The 18004-nt window shown below is 49.7% G+C and overlaps 2 protein-coding genes across 2 annotated transcripts in view; one reads left to right on the top strand and one right to left on the bottom strand.

Annotated features, from left to right (window-relative positions):
- The window catches only part of LOC134387476 (phospholipase A and acyltransferase 5-like), a 35952-nt gene extending 28078 nt beyond the window's left edge, over positions 1 to 7874 (bottom strand). Inside the window, exon 1 of the mRNA XM_063109936.1 lies at positions 7575 to 7874. Within this exon, the coding sequence (XP_062966006.1) occupies positions 7575 to 7874 (300 nt within the window). The remainder of the gene's footprint in view (positions 1 to 7574) is intronic.
- An 82-nt stretch (positions 7875 to 7956) lies between these two features.
- Positions 7957 to 17123, top strand: LOC134389197 (galectin-12-like). Its single transcript, XM_063112699.1, has 9 exons — positions 7957 to 8093; positions 9824 to 9912; positions 10060 to 10273; positions 11121 to 11240; positions 11785 to 11823; positions 12420 to 12446; positions 13042 to 13130; positions 16306 to 16456; positions 16977 to 17123. Exons 1-9 carry the CDS (start codon positions 8025 to 8027, stop codon positions 17121 to 17123), a joined length of 945 nt encoding a protein of 314 aa, XP_062968769.1. The 5' UTR covers positions 7957 to 8024.
- Positions 17124 to 18004: the final 881 nt, after the last annotated feature.

Below are 18004 nucleotides of genomic sequence, written 5' to 3'. Positions count from 1 at the left end.
GTTAAAAGTAGCTGTGCAGCAGTTTGAATGCTTTGCTGCTTAGATATTTCTTCCACCAAATATTCTAATTTATTGCTCTTAAGTTCTACATTCCGTAAAGCATTCAGGCATGGACACAGTACAGACCAGTTGTTTGCCAGTGTGTAACAAGGATGACCTTTATTTCAGTTTTCAATATCTTGTTCCTCAGTTCTATCTAAAACCTCATCAAAATGGCCTTTTTCTGTCCGTATTTCTATCAGCATTCTGGTCATGACCACTTATCCAAACCTTCCCTGGCCTTCTTGTCTTCTAGGCCCTCACCAGAATCTGGGCTTTTTCTAGCCTGCTCCTCCAAATTTTTCCAGCCTGTATCCATTGCCCAGTTTCAAAGCCGCTTCCATATTTTCAGATATTCATCATAAGCAACATTCCCACTTCTCTACCAGTTCTCTGTTTCAGTTCATTTTCTGTTGCTCATAACAGAATACCTGAAACTGAGTAATTTATAAATTTTTAAAAAATTATTTCTTACAGTTCTGAGTCTGGGAGGTCCAAGGTTGGGGAACCACATATGGGGAGGGTCTTCTTGCTGGTGGGGAACTCTGCAAATTCCCAAGGTAGTGCAGGGTATCACATGGGGAGGGGGCTGAGTGTGCTAATGTGCTAGCTCAGGTCTCTCTTCCTCTTCTTATAAAACCACAGTTCCACTCCTATGATAATCCATTAATCCATTAGTTCATGAATGGATTAATTCATTCCTCAGGCCAGAGTCATCATGATCCAATCACCTCTTAAAGGCACCACCTCTCAATACTGCCACACTGAAGATTAAGTTTTAACATAAGTTTTAGAGGGGGCATTCAAACCATAGCAACATCTTTACAAAACTGAGTCTTCTAACCCACTATGTATTTTATCTCTGTTTTTGTTAAGTCTTCTTTAACATCTTTCAATGAAGTTTTATAATATTCTTCATAAAGATCTAATCATAGGTATGTTACATTTTTCCATCTACTCCTTTGGAAGTTTACACTCTATTCTTTTACTTATTGCCTTTGAAATTTTAACATGTATGCTTAAAGGCTAAAATTAATATTCTAAACACTGGTCTGAAACAATGCAAGAAAACCAGAACGCTTTTACTCCCATTTTCTCCTCCTGTGTTATTTTAGTTCTGCTCTTTTTCTAATCCTGAATTCACATCATTATTATAATTATTACCATGATTATATTATGCAGACATACACTTAGATTTACCTACGTGTTTGCCACCACCATTCCTCATTATTCCTTCCTGCATCACAGACCTTCCCTCTGAAGTCACCTTTTTTCTTCCTAAGATACAGATAGCCCTTGAAGATCCTGTAGTGCAGGTCTGTTGGTGATTAGCTCCTGGCTCTCACAGCACCCAGATGAGGACCCAGATGAGAGCTTCCTGTGGCGTGACGAGGAAGAGCTGAGGTGGAGCAGCACAAGCCACAGGGCTGGCCAGGCAGTGAGATGGGGCTGGAGGGTGGGAGGAGAAAGGACTCCTACTTCTAGAAAGGTCCGAAGGGAGACCCAGGTGCCTCTCTGAGAATGCTGAAATAAAACAACCTTGTCTGCACACTATCTCTACAGAGACCACATAAGCAAAGGCCCCAGCTCTAGGATGAAAACTGCACAGAGTTAGAGGGAGTCCCCAGACTGCCCTGTGGCTTGCCAGGATCTGTCAACTCTGTTCCTGCCCCCTGGCCCCAACTGCAGAGGAGGTCGTCATTAAAGAGGAGAGAGGAAGACAAGGCGTGCTTTAGGTGAACAGTCCTTCCTGCCTCCCCGCCCAGGGTACTGCAGTGGGAGGGAGGGTGCCCAAGGGAGCAAACTGTGCTCTCCCCACTTTCAGACTCAAGCCATGCATCTCACCTGACGTGAACAGGACTTGAGATCAAAAGGTTTTCATTAGTTGAGTTGTGAGTTTTGTTTTGATTTTTCACTTTTTATTACAGAAATGTTCACCACCATATAAAAGTAGAGAAAACAGAATAATGGATCCCATTTACCTTCACCCAGCTTCTGCAATTATCAGTATATGGCCAGTCTTGTTTTATCTACATCCTCTGTTAAAAGAAAAACTTTAGACAAATTAAATTTAACAGAGTTTAATTGAGAAAGGAATGATTTGCAAATTAGGCAGCTTGCCAGAATCAGAATATGTTCAGAGCAACTCCCAGGCTGCCACATGGTCAGCTAAGATTTACAAACATAAAGGGAAAGGGATGTACAGGAAATTGAAGTGAGTTACAGAAACAGCTGGATTGGTTACAGCTGGGTGTTTGTCTTATTTGAACATGGTTTGAATAGTTGGCTCCTGGTAATTGTCTGAGACTCCGCTGCTTGTTACAAGAATAAGGTTATAGTCTGTTTGCACATCAGGTTAGTTTACAGTTCGCTATGTCTAAAAAACTTTAACCAAATTTAATTTAGCAACCCCTCCCCGCCCCCCGCCTTTTGGTCAACATCTCAATTTTGAGAGATTGACCAAAACTTTAGGCACTGACATCACTCTCTGTTACCATTGAAAATGGATTTATTTGTTCTCAAGTCTCACTGGGAAATAGAAGAACAGTAGGTTTTAAAAGGTAGGATCAAGGAAAGAACAACAAAAAGAAAAACCAAAAAACTAATTCGCATCAGGTTACTTTTGCATAAAAGTTAGAGCAGAGGGGACTTCCTTCTTATGCTGGAATCTGTTTTCAGTAAAAAAAAAAAAAAAAAAAAAACTGGTCTGTTTTGAGCTATATCTGCTTTCTTAAAGTTACAGTTTGATTATGTGGCACTTAATATGAGTGACTCCATTTGGTTTGGTCTGATCTTTTGGGGACTAGCGCAGGAACTCAGTCCAAAACAATGGCCTCCCATAATTTTTGTTTAACACCCCAACCACTTTCTCTACACCCAGATTATTTTGAAGCACATGCCAGATTTCATCTGCAAATATTTCAGTACATATCTGTAAAAGATAAAGAATCTTTTAAAAAGAAAGATGACAATACCATTAGCACCTTTAAAAACATTTTAGCAGTTCCATGTTATCAGATCAACTGAAGTTCACATTTCTCTGATTTTTACACATTTTTTGTTTGTTTGTTTGAACCAAAATCCAAGTAAAGTTCATAAATTGTAATTGGTTGACATGTCTCAAATTTCTTTCAGTTAAAATACAGTCTGGAAACTGCAGCCCACAAAGAATTAAATCCTGACTAATGCCTGTTTTTGTATGACCCTCAAGCTAAGATTGGTTTTATACGGTTAAAAGGATAAAAAATAAATAAAAGAATAATTCTTTGTCATGTGAAAAGCCTATGAAATTCAACTTTCAGTGCCCATAAATAAAGTCTTATTTGAATATAGCCACACGTTTAATTTACATATCATCTATGACAACTTCTACAAGGGCCACGTTGAGTATTTGCCACAGAGATGAGATGGGCTTCAAAGCCTGAAATATTTATTATCTGGCTCTTCACACAAAAACGTTTACCAACCTCTAACCTCTAGGTTTCTCCTCCACCTTGTTTTTCCTTGTAATTTTTTAATTGAAGAGACTGGATCATTTGTCCTGTAAAGTCTCCCATGGTCTGTATTTTGCTGCTGTTTTTCAACATTGTCATTTCCCCCCTTTATTCTCTATAAACTGGTAGTTAAATCTAGAGACTCAAATTCAGGTTAGTTTTTTTGTTTTGTTTTTTCTTTTAGGATTTTACTAATGACAATGTGCTCTTCGGTCAGGAGGCACATATGTCTGCTTCTCTTTCTTTTCATGATGTCAGCAACCTCTGATGACCAGTGCTAACCTGGATTGAGTTGCAGGAACCAGCAGTGACTGGAAGGTTATAGGATCCAACTGAGATATGATGGGGTCTGCAACCTAGCAGGGAAGAGACATTCAACAGATATGATCAAGAGTAGTGGTTAGAAAGAAAATCAAGCTGCTGCAGGCTCTGAGTTGAGATTCCCCAATAACCCTACAATCCATATTGGGGTGCGGGGGGCATTAATAGGACTATATCAAAGTAATGAGAAGTATTACATTAGCCTAGTGGGGTCATGGGGGAGGCTTGTTCTTCTCCCTGTTTTACAGTATGTGTCAAAACAGTTCTACTGTGGGAACGCAAGGGCCTGTTTAGTACAGGGAGTGCACAAAGGGCAAAAGCCTTCCCTGCACAGAATCGAAACATTACGTGCTGAAAACAGCACACGCTGGAAACAGTGAAGACATTCTGATTCATTAGTAGGGAACACTGGAATCATCTTCTGTCCTGTTCACACACTGCGTTCTGTACTTCTTTTGATACTGTACTCAGCTTGTTAATGGCCAAGGTCTTGATACCACAATGAAAGGTGAGACAAGCCTGAGCTCGGGGCTGCACTGACTCTCTCCTTTCCCGTGGGAGTTGGCTTGGGGTAGTCCCTCTGGGGCTCTCATTGCTTTCAAGTACTTGGGCTTTGAGTAATCCTTGCGTCTCCGTCACTGAGAGGATCGTGACATTCTATCTCTTTGGAAAAGAGGTAAGTAAAAAGCGAGGGCTTTGTCTTCTGGTTCTCCTAAGTGTACGCCTTCTCTCTCCAGTTTGACTGGAAGCTGCTCAGGAGCAGTATTGGTTTTTGCTCCTTTGAACCACCGCTTATGAAAAATGGCTGTGGCTACTAAAACCCCCTTGTGGGGGCACGGAAGCACCAAGATAAATTACAACCGTCTTCTCAAGAATGTGTTGACATGATTTCAGGCAACAGCGCCTTCATTCCTTCAACAAATGCTGATTGAACATTCCCTGTGTCCAAGCTCCAGCCGGACTGATTCCTGTACTCACCCCATCTGCCCCCAAAGTGGTCTTGACTGGAATTAGCAGCTTGCCAACCCCCTGGATCATACCCACAGCTCCCCTATTTTTTGTTAATGCCACCAGAACCTTCCCAGCCTTCAGGTTCGAGGTGTTAGAGTCACTTCTGTTTTTTCTCTTGGCTCCCTTATCCATCAAGTTCTGTCAATTCTTCTTGCCTAGTATTTTCCCTAATTATCCCACCTTCTGTTCAGGGATGATGTAAAACCAGCCTGAGGAGAGGGAGAATCCATGGGGAGTTTCCAGTGACCTAGAAGGCAATCAGATAGAAGAGAGAGGTAGAGACGTAGACCAAAGTGGGTTACTATATGCATTAGTCCCTCCAAGGCCCAGAGAGTTCCACCCATGCAGGAGAAGGGATTGTGAAAGGGGCTGCTGGACTGAAGAACGGAGGGGAGTGGGGCACTGCAAGAACCCTGACCACGGATTATGTTTCCCTGGCCATTAACTGGTAAAAGTGCCCCGGTTATAATCTGTGGCTCAGTAGAAGAGCATGGAACTAGTCTGATTGGGCCACAGGAGAAGAGGGAAGGCAAGAGCTGTAAACCTTCACTGGTTGCATACATTCCTTCTGTAAATACGGTTTGAGCTGTGTCAGGCACTTTGCTTGGTACAGAGGGTACAAGAATAAATCTGCCCTCGTGAAACTTGTAGTTGGGGAATAGGGAGAACAGGGAGAGACAGCATTAAACAGTTTTTCAAATAAACAATGACGAGTGACAGCAAGGGCTCTAACAGGAAAGCACATAGTGTAGGGAACCGGGGTGATGGTGGGGGGAGGGGTGCCAGTTTCGGGAGAGGGGGCAGATGTCCCCTGCCAGTGTCAGGGTTACCCTGGGCCATGGGGGTCGTCAGCCCTTTCCTGGACCCCTCATGCAAGTTCTCCCTCACTCTAGCTCAGGAAGAGGAATTTGCCCTCCCCCCACACACAGACTCTAAGGCCCTCTCTTATTCTGGAGCAGGGCTAAGTTCTGTGTTTTAATCCCGATCAGGTCCCTCCCAGCTGTCAAAATCAGGGTCAACTGAAAAGAGAAAGGAAAAGTGCCAACCTCCCTCCTCCGCCACCTCTTCCACTGTTGGCCTCAGCAGCCCCACCCCTGACAGTGGCAATAGCTTTGGGGTTTCAGGAAGGGAGCAGTTAGAGCTGCTCCTGTGTTATGGGCTCAGCTGAGTCTCTCCAAAAAGCCTGTTGAAGTCCTAGCCCCCAGTACTTTAGAATGTGACTTTATTTGGAGACAGGGACTTTAAAGAGGTAATCAAGGTAAAATAAGGCTATATGGATGGGCCCTAAGCCAATATGACTGGTGTCCTTATAAGAAGAGAATAGGACACAGGCACAGAGGGGGAGGGGGGCCATGTGAGGACATAGCAAGAGGGTGCCATCTGCAAGCCAAGGAGAGAGGCCTCAGAAGAAACCAAACCTGCCAGCACCTTGATTTTGGACTTCTGGCCTGTAGGACAGAGAAGAAATAGATTTCTTTTGTTTAAGTCACCCAGTTCTGTGGTATTATGTTATGGCAGCCTAAGCAAACTAATACATCCTCCCTCCTCGTTTCACAGTGGAAGAAACTGTGGCTGGATGGGGGAAGGGCACCACTGGCCTCAGGCCACAGGATCTGCTGATGGGCTGGGACCAGGACTCAAATGTGATTCCAGTGCAAGGCTTCATGTCCCCTATAGCTGGTCTCTTCACCTTTGGTTTCTCCTCCAAGGTATGTATAGATTGTCTTCCTAACTACACCTCTGATCAAATTTCCCCACACAGCACCTTCAACAACCCAGCTCCACCTACCCAGCAAGATCTGAACAAACTCCTTGGCTAGGGACCCAAAGCCCTTTCAGTTATGACCTAAGTCAGCACTTCTCAAACACAAACATGCATCACAACCACCTGGCAGGCATGTTGTCATGTACATCCCTGGGCCCCACCGCCACAGTGTCTTCCTCAGTAGGTCTGGGGTGGAGCCCCCAAATTTGCAGTTCTAACAAGTTTCCAGGTAATGCTGACCTTTGAACCACAGCTTGAGTAGCACTGAGAGACCTCATCCCAGGACCCTGCATGCACTCTCCCCTCCATTCAAGGAGCTGCTAACCCTTCCCTCAGCACCCAATGCACTTGACCCTTTGCCGGGCCTGGTCCTGCCAGGAATCCCTGCTGCCAAGTCTGACTCTAAGGTCAGATCCTGGGACCTCCCAACTCAGAATAAAGTTGAGAGGCTGTGCTACTTTTTAAAGGGAAAGCCTATTGGAATTTGAACCAGAACTGGAAGGACTCTAGTAAAACACGGATGTCGAGGACCACCCTCAGATACTGAAGGACATGCTGCAAGACATGCTGCAGTGGTCGCCCTCTCAACATACTGATGAGCAAAGAGAGGCCCAGAGAGGAGAGGTGACTTGTCCAAGGGCACACAGCACGCTAGAGCAGAGAATCTCCTTCCGTGCAGCTGTGTGTCCCCCACCCCCACTGCACCACGCCACCCTTTCTGAGCCTAAGGGGGCCTCTTTTCCCTGCCCCTTGTCTCACTCCACTCTCTTGTGACCCCAGCTGGGCCCTGGCATTTCCAGCTGATGCTGAAATGAAGCCTCAAGGGACTGTAAACTTGGAAAAGGAAGAAGAGTAGGGAAAGGGGTAGGGAAATGAGGGCAGGAGGGAGGGGGAATGGGAAGCCACCCAAGGCTTCCAGGAAGCTGGAACCAGCACACGCGTACCTGCCGCCCCTTCCTCTGACCCAGGGAGGGCTCCCAGGAGCTCCAGAAACCACGAACTCTTGCTAGCCCCAAGGAGCCAGCCTCTGGCTTCCCTCTACAGTGGCCCTGTACTTCAGACCCAGAGGCGCTAGTTAGTTGGTGGGTTAGTGCCAGCTTCTCACCCCTGGACACAGAGTTTCTGCTGACAGCCCAGTCCAGCCAGGGCTGCCAGCTCTGCTGGGCCACTGGGGCTGGGCTGGGGCCTGAGAGGTGGACCTCTCCCTCCCAGACCTGCCTTCCTAGGCCTGCTGCAAGCGGCATTAGGACCCTGACGTGCGCAGGCGAGACTAACAGCTGGGAAAGCTGCCCTAGACATTGAGGACCCTGGCTGCGGAAGGTGAGTCTGTCCAGTGGGGGCAGGGCTCCTGAAATCAGGATCTGCAGCCCGAGTTGGAGTTGTCTCAGCCCCCCATGTCACCTGAAGAAAAACTGGACCCGATTCCTGACAGCTTCATCCTGCAGCCCCCGGTCTTCCACCCGGTGAGCAGCCGCTCTAATCTGGAAACTTTTGGGCCTCAGGACTCCTCACTTCCACCTGGACCCAGACTCCCATGTGGTGGGTTGGAAAAGACCTCAGTCTTGGGTCCTGCCTCCCCTAGCACCTGTTCTGGGTTCTGGAAGGCCCTCTTGAGTTTAGCAAAGTGGCTGACCTGCTAATCCCCACGTGGGTGTGAATGACTGCTGGGCTCCCAGGGTCCTTGCATTCTAAAAGTAAAGCCTGGAGAGGCAGAGCAGTGCCCATACTGTGATGAGAGGCTGGGAGGATGGGGGGAGTAGATAGGATCATTGAGGGAGACGCTGATCACCTGGCCAGGGCAGTCTCATTTGCAGCCTAGAAGGCAGGGTCAGGTTCGAACCTCCAACTCAGGCATGGGGTCGGGAGTTTCTCTCTTCCTCCTCCTGCTCAATGCCCAGGAGATTTTCTGAAGCCTGGCAATGTTTGCAGAACGCTGAACTCCCAGCAGATCCCGCCAACTAATGAGCACTAATTATCAGTTTCTCTTAATTGGCCTCCCCTCCCATGAGAGCTGCGTCAACTCAGTTAATTACAGGACCAGTAGGAGCCTGGGAAGTGGAAGCAACTGAACTGCTGACCTGGCTAAGCAGCTAAGCAGCTAAGCTGGGGCACTCTGGGCTCTGACACGTGGGATCCGGGGCCTCCCGTACCTGCTCAGTTTCCCGAGCAATGGGGTGAAGAAGCTGCCCAGGTTACAACGGCTCCTTGCTTTGCAGTCTGGGAACTCCACCGGGTGGGACTTGGCACTTTCTAGGTAGTTTGGGCTTCTGAAGGCTGCTGGGAGCTGGAGAGCCAATCATAGGAAGGTCAGTCTTGTGATGCTGCCCAATGTATACCTGCTGTACTGTGCAGACTTGTTACACAAACATCTATGCAGAGCCCCCACTGTGCCAGGCTGGGCCATGAGCCAACAGAAGGGAAAGACAAGGCTTCAGCTTGGAGGGACTTGTAGCCTCCCAGGGAAAACAGTCAGCGCCTCTGAGCCAGTGGCCGGGAGCCACGCTAGCCATGTGAGCGGAGTGCTCTGGGAGCTCAGGGGAGGGAAGGAATAATTCAGGCACCAAGTGGACGATGCCTGGGGAAGCCATCAGAGTGGAGGGAGAGCAGAGCAACAGCCCCAGAAAAGGTGCAGAGTTGTAAAAGTGCGTGGTGTGTTTTAGGAAGGCCGGGCAGCCTCCCTATGGGAAAAGATGAGCCTGGGAAGGGAGCCAGGCCACTGTTAGGTATCTCTCCAGGAAACCATATCAGGGTCAGCTCTCAGTTCCCAACTTGTCCATTCTTCTTGCCTCCCAGTTCCCAGACTCTGGCCAGCAGGGTTTGGCCATTAAACAGCCCTCAGGAAATCTCAATACCATGCTTCTGGGGGCCAGGTGGCATCCAGTGAATGGCAAGATGTCCCCTCTGGGGACACAGCAGCCTATTGTGCCCTAGCAGCTGGGGAGAGGGGCTGGCTGGCACTCCAAGGGGACAGTGGAGCTGAATGTGGCTTCCCCGGTGCAATGTGGCTTTGAAGGTCCAGGAAAGGGGAGCAGTTGGAAGAGAATATTTCAGAGAAAGCTGATTTTTCCCGCTAAGGACATCTTCTGTTTGAGAGTTGAGTTTTCTTGTTGTTCTTCTCTCCCCACTGCCCTGATTTAAGGGTCCCTGGGCTCTTTCTCCAGCCCTGCATGGATGGGTTTCTCTCCTTGTTCAGGTGGTTCCTTATGTCACGACAATTTTTGGCAGCCTGCACGCAGGCAAGATGGTCATGCTGCAGGGCATGGTCCCTCTAGCTGCACGCAGGTAAGGGGGTGGCCCGTGGGGGTGCTGAGCTCAGCCCCATAGGCATCGAGCTGGGGGGTCCTCTCTGCCTTTGGGGTCTCCTCTGTCTTTAGGGTCTCTGTGGGTCCCTGACCAGAATCACACTCCGAGAGGCTCACCTCCCACCAGGTTTCAGGTGGACTTCCAGTGCGGCTGCAGCCTGCGTCCCCGGCCAGATATCGCCATCCACTTCAACCCTCGCTTCCACACCACCGAGCCCCACGTCATCTGCAACACCCTGCACGATGAACACTGGCAAAAGGAGGCCCGGTGGCCCGGCCTGGCCCTGCAGAGAGGGGCCAGCTTCCTCATCCTCTTTCTCTTTGGGGGTGAGGAGGTGAAGGTGAGTGGAAGAGATGGGCATCAGCGGTCTACAACTTGTGTCCTTTCATCCTTCCTTCTCTCGGCCTAATTTCCCATGACAGTGTGTTGAGTGGCATTGAGGGAGGGGGAGGGTCCTGAGAGGACCAAGGAGCTGCTACGCCCAGTTCCATGCTGCCCTGGGCCCACATGGTGGCAAGAAAGCTCTGTGGCCCCTGGCTCCGGAGATGCTGCCACTGCCATAGTCACAGTTGGCACTTAGAGAGCACCTGCTGTATGCCGGGCACTGTTCTAAGCCCCTTAAATATCTAAGCCCTTTGAATCAGCTCATTGAATCTCACAACAATGCCATGAGGCGGGTACTTCTGGCATCCCCATCTTACAGCTGAGGGGGCAGGGGACAGGGAGAGAGAACTGGACCTCAAGTCTTTGATCTCTGATGGGAACTCCCGCCAGAAAGATGGTGGGATCTTCTGACTTCTGCAGGGGACAAGGCAGCTGGTGGGAGGGAGGGACTTGCAGGGTATGGGTTATCACACAGCCTCAGTTTCCTCAACTGTAGACAGGGACGATGATGGTGCTCCAGGTCTGCTGAGAGGGCAAAGTGAGGGGTCATGGGGAAGTGCTTTGTCAAGGGCAGAGAGGGACATTGAAGGTGCCTTTGTCCCAAGATCAGCTCTGCAACGTTGAGAAGGTTACTCGAGCTCCTCATGTCCTGGGCACCTCATCTGTAAAATGTACCTGCCCCGTAGAGTTGGTGTAAAGGTAAATGAGGAAAAATCCAGTTGGAAGTGCTTACAATGCCAGGGACATTGTTATGAGCTCAGTGAACCCTGGCTGCTGTAAAGCCAGCCTCTGTCTGTCTCCAGGTGAGTGTGAATGGACAACACTTTCTCCACTACCGCTACCGGCTCCCACTGGCTCGTGTGGACACCCTCGGCATATTTGGTGACATCGTGGTGAAAGCTATTGTATTCTTGAACATCAACGTATGTGACCCCTTCCCCAGCCCAGATCAAGATACAGAGAAGGCCCTGCCCATGAGTTACAGCCAAGGGGGAGGGAATCCACAGAGCCAGCAGATGTGCATGGGGTGAGGGGAAGAGAAGGTGACAGCAGAAAGGGGGCCCAGGAGCCATGGGCAGGAGTCTACACTGGGTGTGGGGTCTGGTTAACTGAGGAGCAGTGGCCAGGAGGTGGATGACTTGGCACATTGGAGCCACACAGGCTGCAGCTGGCTGTAGCATTCCCACCTGATGAGCTTATTAAAAATACGGATTTCTGGGACCCGCCACAGAGATTCTGGTTGAGTAAGTCTGAGGTGGGGCCTGGGAATTTTGAACATACTTCAAAATGCCAGGTTTAGGAACCACTGGTAAGCCATATAGGAAGCATGAGGGGCTATAATAAAGGCCAAAGACAGCCTCTGCCTTCCCCCCAGCCACAGGCAGGAGAGGTGAAAGCCCAGTAAATGGCTTCTGGGGCTTGCAGTGGTCCTGAGTGCTTCTGGTTCTTTTTTATCTTTCTGAACAGCCATTTGTGGAGGGCCACCGAGAGTATCCAGTTGGACACGTGAGTCTCTTGAGGACAAGGTTGGAGCAGCCACACTAGCTGAGCCTCTGTTCCCCTCCTCCCCCAGCACGACCTGACCTCACTGGGCTGCCCATTGCACAAGGCCCAGCTGCCCCCTCCTTCACTGCTGTGGCTGTCATGGATGTGGCTTCAGTCCCTGGACAGTCTGGATTGGCCCCCCGAGCCCACCTCCAGGGCCAGAATGGGGAGATGGATGGGGTGGGCTGGCTGCGGGAGGGGGCAGGGGCCCCACATTCCTATTGGGAGATTCCTATCAGTTGGAGCCTTCAGTTCTCAGAGCAGCCCCAGGAGCTAGCTGGGGTTGGCCTCGCAGGGCAGCAGGGGAGACGAGGCCCCTGTACTTGTCCAAGGCCACATGGTAGGTGCATGACAGATCCACCGCCCAGTTCTTCCACATTATTCCAGAGCTGGTGAACCGCTGAATTCAAGAGGACCCCACTGGGCTCTGGCCCTCACATGCTGCTGTGAGACAGACAAACCCCAAATGTCTCCAATTTGTAAGAACTGGAACAAGAGGTTCCCTTTCACTGAGCAAACACCATATGGCCTCATGTTCCCTTTTTCTTTCCTGACAGCCTTTCCTGCTAAAGAGCCCCCAGCTGGTGAGTGAACTCTGTCTCTCCTGAAGGTGGAGACCCTTGTTTGCTCCTTCAGGACTGGGAGGGCACCCGGGGCGGGAGGCTAAGGAGCTCCACGCGGTGGGAAAGGCCCTCAGCCTCAGGTTTCCCCTTTCTTTGCAGAAAGCTGCCAGCCGTGGGTGGGCTGGGCAGCTTCAGTCTGAAGCTCCAGCTTCATTTGACTTTTTCTTCATGTATTCTGCAAACAGTTAGTTCATACTTGCCTGTGCCAGGCTCAGTGCCTGGCTCTCAGATAGAAGGACAAGCCAGTCCCAGCCCCCCAGTTGCTCACAGGTGGGGAGACAGACCATTCAATAGCCACCACAGTTCAGGGGGCAACAATGGGAGAAGCACATGGTGCACGGGGCACAGAGGGACACCAAGCTCAGCCAGTGGGGGCCAGAGAAAACTTGCAGCAGGAGCGGGATGCAGGTGCAGTCGGTGTTTAATAAATGAGGGGAGCTGAGTCTCCTGGCTGATGGCCTCCAGTTCACCACTTGCTCCTGGAGGCAGGTGGCCCTTCCTGACCCCCACCACCACCCCATGAGTCACCTTTCAGTCATCTCCCCTGTTCCTTCAGGAGGTGCCCTGTTCATGTGCTCTTCCCCGGGGTCTCTGGCCCGGGCAAGTCATCATAGTACGGGGGCTGATCTTGCAAGAGCCAAAGGAGTAAGTATCTAGCTTCCAGTTTGGGGTTGAGGGGAGGATGCAGCATCTTGGGGCCAGGATACTGCTTTATAAACATCATCTCTTTGAATCTCCCAGCACCACTGTTTAATCCCCATCTTACAGAAGAGGAAACAGAAGAGCAGAGTTTATGAAAGTCAGGCTGGGACTGGGACCAGCAGCCCCACTTCTGGGAGCCTCAACCTTCCAGATACATCTAGTCAGACCAACTAGCCTCTCATCACAGGTCTCAGGAAGGGCCCTTTGCAGGTGCAGGCTGAGGCCCAGAGAGAGGATGTGGCCACCACAGTGACACAATGCTTGGTTTAGGAAACAGCCAGACTGCCCCAGAGAGGAGGGCTGGTACTTGGAAGCCAGCACACAGAGGGACTTAATTACTAAGTGGACACTGTCTACCTTCTCCTATAGGAGACGCTCACATCCAGACCTGTGGCTCAAATCCAGTTAGACAAGGGCTGGCCAGCCTGCCTGCCTCCCTGCCTTGAGGAAATGCATTGGATTTTATGACTTTTCTGGGCTAGTTTGCATCTGCTTAGGACACTAACTACCTGTGCAAACAGGGCAGTTACTCTTCCTGTGTCTCAGGTTCCTTATCTTTAAAAAGAAAGCCAGCTTCAAGGGTGGTGCTTAGAATAGTACCTGGCACATAGTAAGTGCTCCACGAATGTGGGTGGTGTTAGAATGATCTTGGTGGAGGCAGGGGACGGGGGAGTAAGGGCAGCACCCTATGTTCTCCCTGCTTTATTTTTGTTTTTATTTTTTAAGTCCTGACCTCACTAACCCCTTGCCCTGCAAGCTCCTGATCATGCCTGTGAATCAGGGCTGGCATAAAGCACAACACAGGGTAGCAGGGACCTCCAAGGCCAGGTACAACTGCGTTGGATTCCTGGTTTTTCCTCTTGTTAACTGTGAGATCTTGGGCAAGTCACTACACCCCTCTGAATCTGAGTTTCCCTATCAGAAAAAGAAGAAAGTTAATCCCAACTGGATAGGGAAAATGGAAAGATGCTTAGTGATAGAGAGAATACCTCCTTTCCCTAAAATTGGGAGGCATGAGACCAGGTTTATGTCCTAGCTCAAAGTCACAAGGTTATTAGCAACATAGTTAGTGACACGGCAAGTAACTTGTCTTTTTCAAGGGCCATGAATGTATGTGTTCTCAGAGGCCAGACAGTTCCCATAAATAGTGAAGCACCAGGCTGGGAAAGTAGTAGAGTCAAAAGAATATTTCCATAGACCCTGCCTGTCAGATCTTCTGGTTATTTTTAAAGAGAACCTGGAAGCCATCTTTTAAATAAACTCTCAATTTTTGAATATTGCATAGTGGGAGAATACTGTGGACTGGGCAGAACATTCCTATAGGCCAGTTCAGCTGTGCTCCACCAACAAGACTTGGTGCAGTGCCTGACACTTAACAAACCTGCAGTGAACGCTGCTGCTGCTGCTGCTGCTGTTTTCTGAAAGCAACTGATGACTTGAATAGGACAGAAGGAGTGAAAGTTGGAGGGCACGGGATTCATCTGCTGTGAAAATCTATCCCGCCTTCTCCACCTCAACTCTCTTCCGCTCTGCACTGAGTAGAGACTATGGCTCCAACCTCAAAGGGCTTCAGCAGAGCTCCACTAGGCATCTAGAGGAAGTCCATTGTCCAGCCTAGGGCTGTGCTGGATGGGGATGAGGTGGGGGGATACTGGGAAGACAAAGCCTTGTCTGAGGTGGGGGGATGGGGTAAGGGGATTGGAGCTGGGCCTGACCAGCTGCTGACCATGATAGGCTGGGGAGGCTGCATGCAGTCCACCGCAGGGTCCCCTGCTTCCAGGCTTCCACCCAGCATTGAGCCCTTGCCATCTCCTTCCCGAACATGGAAATTTATGGAGCCTCCTCCTGTAATGAACCCACCAAGGCAGGCTTGTCCCTTACTTTGCCCCGACATCTGCATCCTGTGTCTCCTCTTACTCTCAACTGCTTCCTGCTGAGGAGTCAGTCAACAACAGCCTTGGGCGTGGTGTTTCAAAGAGGGTGACAGGAAGCTCCCAAGACATGAACAGAACTGCATGTCCTATCTGAGAGGCAGGTGCCAGGCAGTAGAAAGACCCCTCATATCTGGAGTCATGAATCCTGATTCACATCCCAGCTCAAGGCCCCACAGCTATTACTAGTAACAGAGCAAGTTATTTAATTTCTTGTCCTTGTCACTTAAATGAGCTGAAAAACTCAGAGCACAGGATTTGTGAGAGGATTAAGGAAAGGCAAACCTTTGAGTCTGTAAAACACCTACTGTGTGCCAGCATGTGCTATTGTTCACATATATTATTTCCTTTTTTTAAAAAAACATTTATTTGTACATATCTGTGGGGTACAGTGTGTTGTTTCAATACATGCATATACTGCACAGTGATTCGCTTAGAGTACATAGCACAGTTTTGTGCCTATTAGCCGACCACTTTCCCTCCTCCCCACCTGTTTCCTTCATTGCTATCATTTTGTGGCCCTATGAGGTAGACATTGTATTATGTAGTATATTTTTAAAACAATAGATATTATTTGAGTGCTTATTATGTGCCAGGTGCTGTTCTAACTAAGCACCTTACATGTTTAACTCATTTAATTCCTCTGACGACCCCACAAGGCAGGTACAGTACTATTATTGACCTCACATTGCAGATGAGGAAACTGAGGCACAGAGATTTTACATATCTTGCCCAAGTTCACAGGACTAGAAAGTAGCACAGCCAGGATTGAACCTGGGCAGCCTTGCTCTAACGACTAAGCATTTGCAAAATATTTAAGACAATGCCTGGCACAGAGTTAGTGCTTAGTAAATGTTTACTACTACTATCATCACAGTTATCCAATTTTGAAGAAGAGAAACTGAGGCTCAGACAGGTAATTTCCCCCTCCTTCACCCCCACCCCCTTGACCCTCCAGTCAGTAGATAGCAACTCAGGGATTCCATCTCAGGCCTGCCCGGGACTCGTGTTCTTTCCACCTCTCTGAGCTGATATGCGGCCAAGTGTCCAGCCCTGAGCCTGTCACAGGCCCTTAATGCTTGTTTCTGGAGGCAGAATCTGCCAAATCTTCCACCTCCATCCCTTCGAGTGAACGAAGGCCTGAGGGCTTTGGAAGCTGATCCTCTGCTCCCACCTGCTTCCTGCAGTTTCACTCTGAGCCTGAAGGATGAGGCCGCCCGTGTTCCTGTGAGGCTCAGGGCTTCCTTCGCAGACAGAACTCTGGCCTGGATCTCCCCGTGGGGACGGAAGAAGCTAATCTCGGCCCCCTTCCTCTTTCACCCCCAGCGATTCTTTGAAGTGGGTCAGAGCCAAGTGGCCACATCCCTCAGGAGGGGGTGCGGAGCTGAATTCCCATAACGATCTAGGAGAGTATGGGATGAGTGCCAGGGTAGAAGGCAGAGTGGACATCATGAGGCAGAGCCAGACAGCAGAGAGAATGTCCACGTGGAATCCTCCATGCTGATGTCAGGGGTCTCATGCCCAGAAGCTCAGATTTTATTAATGCGGGTGGGGGCCCAAGTATCAGCTACATTAAAAAGCTCCCCTAAAGATTCCAATGTGCAGTCATAGTTAACAGGAAGCAACCCCAGTTACAGATGGTAAAACTGAGGCCCAGGGCTAAGAAGATCCCTGTGGAAGGCCACAGTGGGCTGGTGACAAGCTAAGTCCTCATCCAGTTCTTTTCCAGCACTGGTTGCCCACTGGGTCCAGTCTTTGTGTCCTCTAAGGGGAGGAGGGTCTCACTAAGCACAGCATCAGGCAGGCAAGGGAGAGTCTGTCTGGAAGCCCACCACCTGCTCATGCCCTCCTTTCCCAGGTGCTGCTCCTGTGCCAGGAGGGAGGGCTCAAGCTGGCACTCAATGGACAGGGGCTGGGGGCCACCAGCCTGGGCCAGGAGACACTGGAGCGACTGCGGGAGCTCCAGATCGGTGGGAGGATCCAGCTGTACTGTGTCCACTGCTGAGGGCTCACTCCAAGGGACCCCAGCCAGAGAAGAGGAAGGGCAGCCTGTACCCAGGCCCCACGGTATGGCCCTGCTCTCCTCCCCTCAGTAAACTGTCCACGTGTCACCACTGTGCCAGGCCTGGTTCACTTCTGGGGTAGGTGAGAAGCCTGAGTCTGCAGGGGCTTTGGGCCCCATAGCAGGAGGAAAGCACGAGGGTGTGACAGTGCTTCCAGCTCTGCGCCTCCCTCTGCCAGGAGCAGGGATTCGGCTCCGTCCTCCTCCAGGGTCCAGATTGCACTCACAGAGGCAGGTTCTATAGCCTAACAAAGATACTCAAAAATACAGTGGCTTTAAGGGTTTAGACATTTAGTTCATTCTCATTTATCAGTTCTGGAAGAAATGGTCCAGGGCAGCAGGGCAGCCCTGCTCCCCATGGACAGGCAGGGCCCATGCTAATCATTGTTCCATCCTTCCCAGGGCATCGTCACTGTCTGCGTGGCTGAAGCTCAGTTGCCACTTTATCTAGGTATCAGCCACTGAGAAGGCAAATGGAGTATGTGGGCAAGACCCACCTGATTTCATGAGCCCCAGGCCTGGGATTGATACACACCAGTTGCATTCACCTTCCGTCAGCAAGCACTCAGGCACAGAGTCACACTGCAAGGGAGGCTGGAAATGTTCTCCAGCGGGATGGCCTTGTGCCCAGCCACAAATTCTGTTGCTATTACTAGTACTAATACTGTGAAAGAGAGGGAGAATGGATTTTGGTGGGCAGCCATAATCTGAGACAAGTAGTTGCTGTTAATATCCACATTTTATAAAGCAAGAAACTGAGGTACAGAGGGGCTAAGTAATTTGCCAAAATCTAAAATGATGGTGCCAGGATTAGAACCCAGAAA

The sequence above is a fragment of the Cynocephalus volans genome, chromosome 10 (genome assembly GCF_027409185.1).
Source record: "Cynocephalus volans isolate mCynVol1 chromosome 10, mCynVol1.pri, whole genome shotgun sequence".
In the NCBI taxonomy this organism is placed as follows: domain Eukaryota; kingdom Metazoa; phylum Chordata; class Mammalia; order Dermoptera; family Cynocephalidae; genus Cynocephalus; species Cynocephalus volans.
The sequence above is the reverse complement of the archived record's forward strand: the minus strand, read 5'-3'. Positions and strand labels throughout refer to the sequence as shown.

What these genes read in the sequence shown, in the direction of transcription:
- LOC134389197 (XM_063112699.1), top strand. Translation starts at nt 8,025, where the DNA reads ATGTCACCTGAAGAAAAACTGGACCCGATTCCTGACAGCTTCATCCTG. An exon ending in AGCCCCCGGTCTTCCACCCG is followed by an intron (nt 8,094 to 9,823) that starts GTGAGCAGCCGC and finishes CTCCTTGTTCAG; the next exon opens with GTGGTTCCTTATGTCACGAC. An exon ending in TTGTATTCTTGAACATCAAC is followed by an intron (nt 11,241 to 11,784) that starts GTATGTGACCCC and finishes CTTTCTGAACAG; the next exon opens with CCATTTGTGGAGGGCCACCG.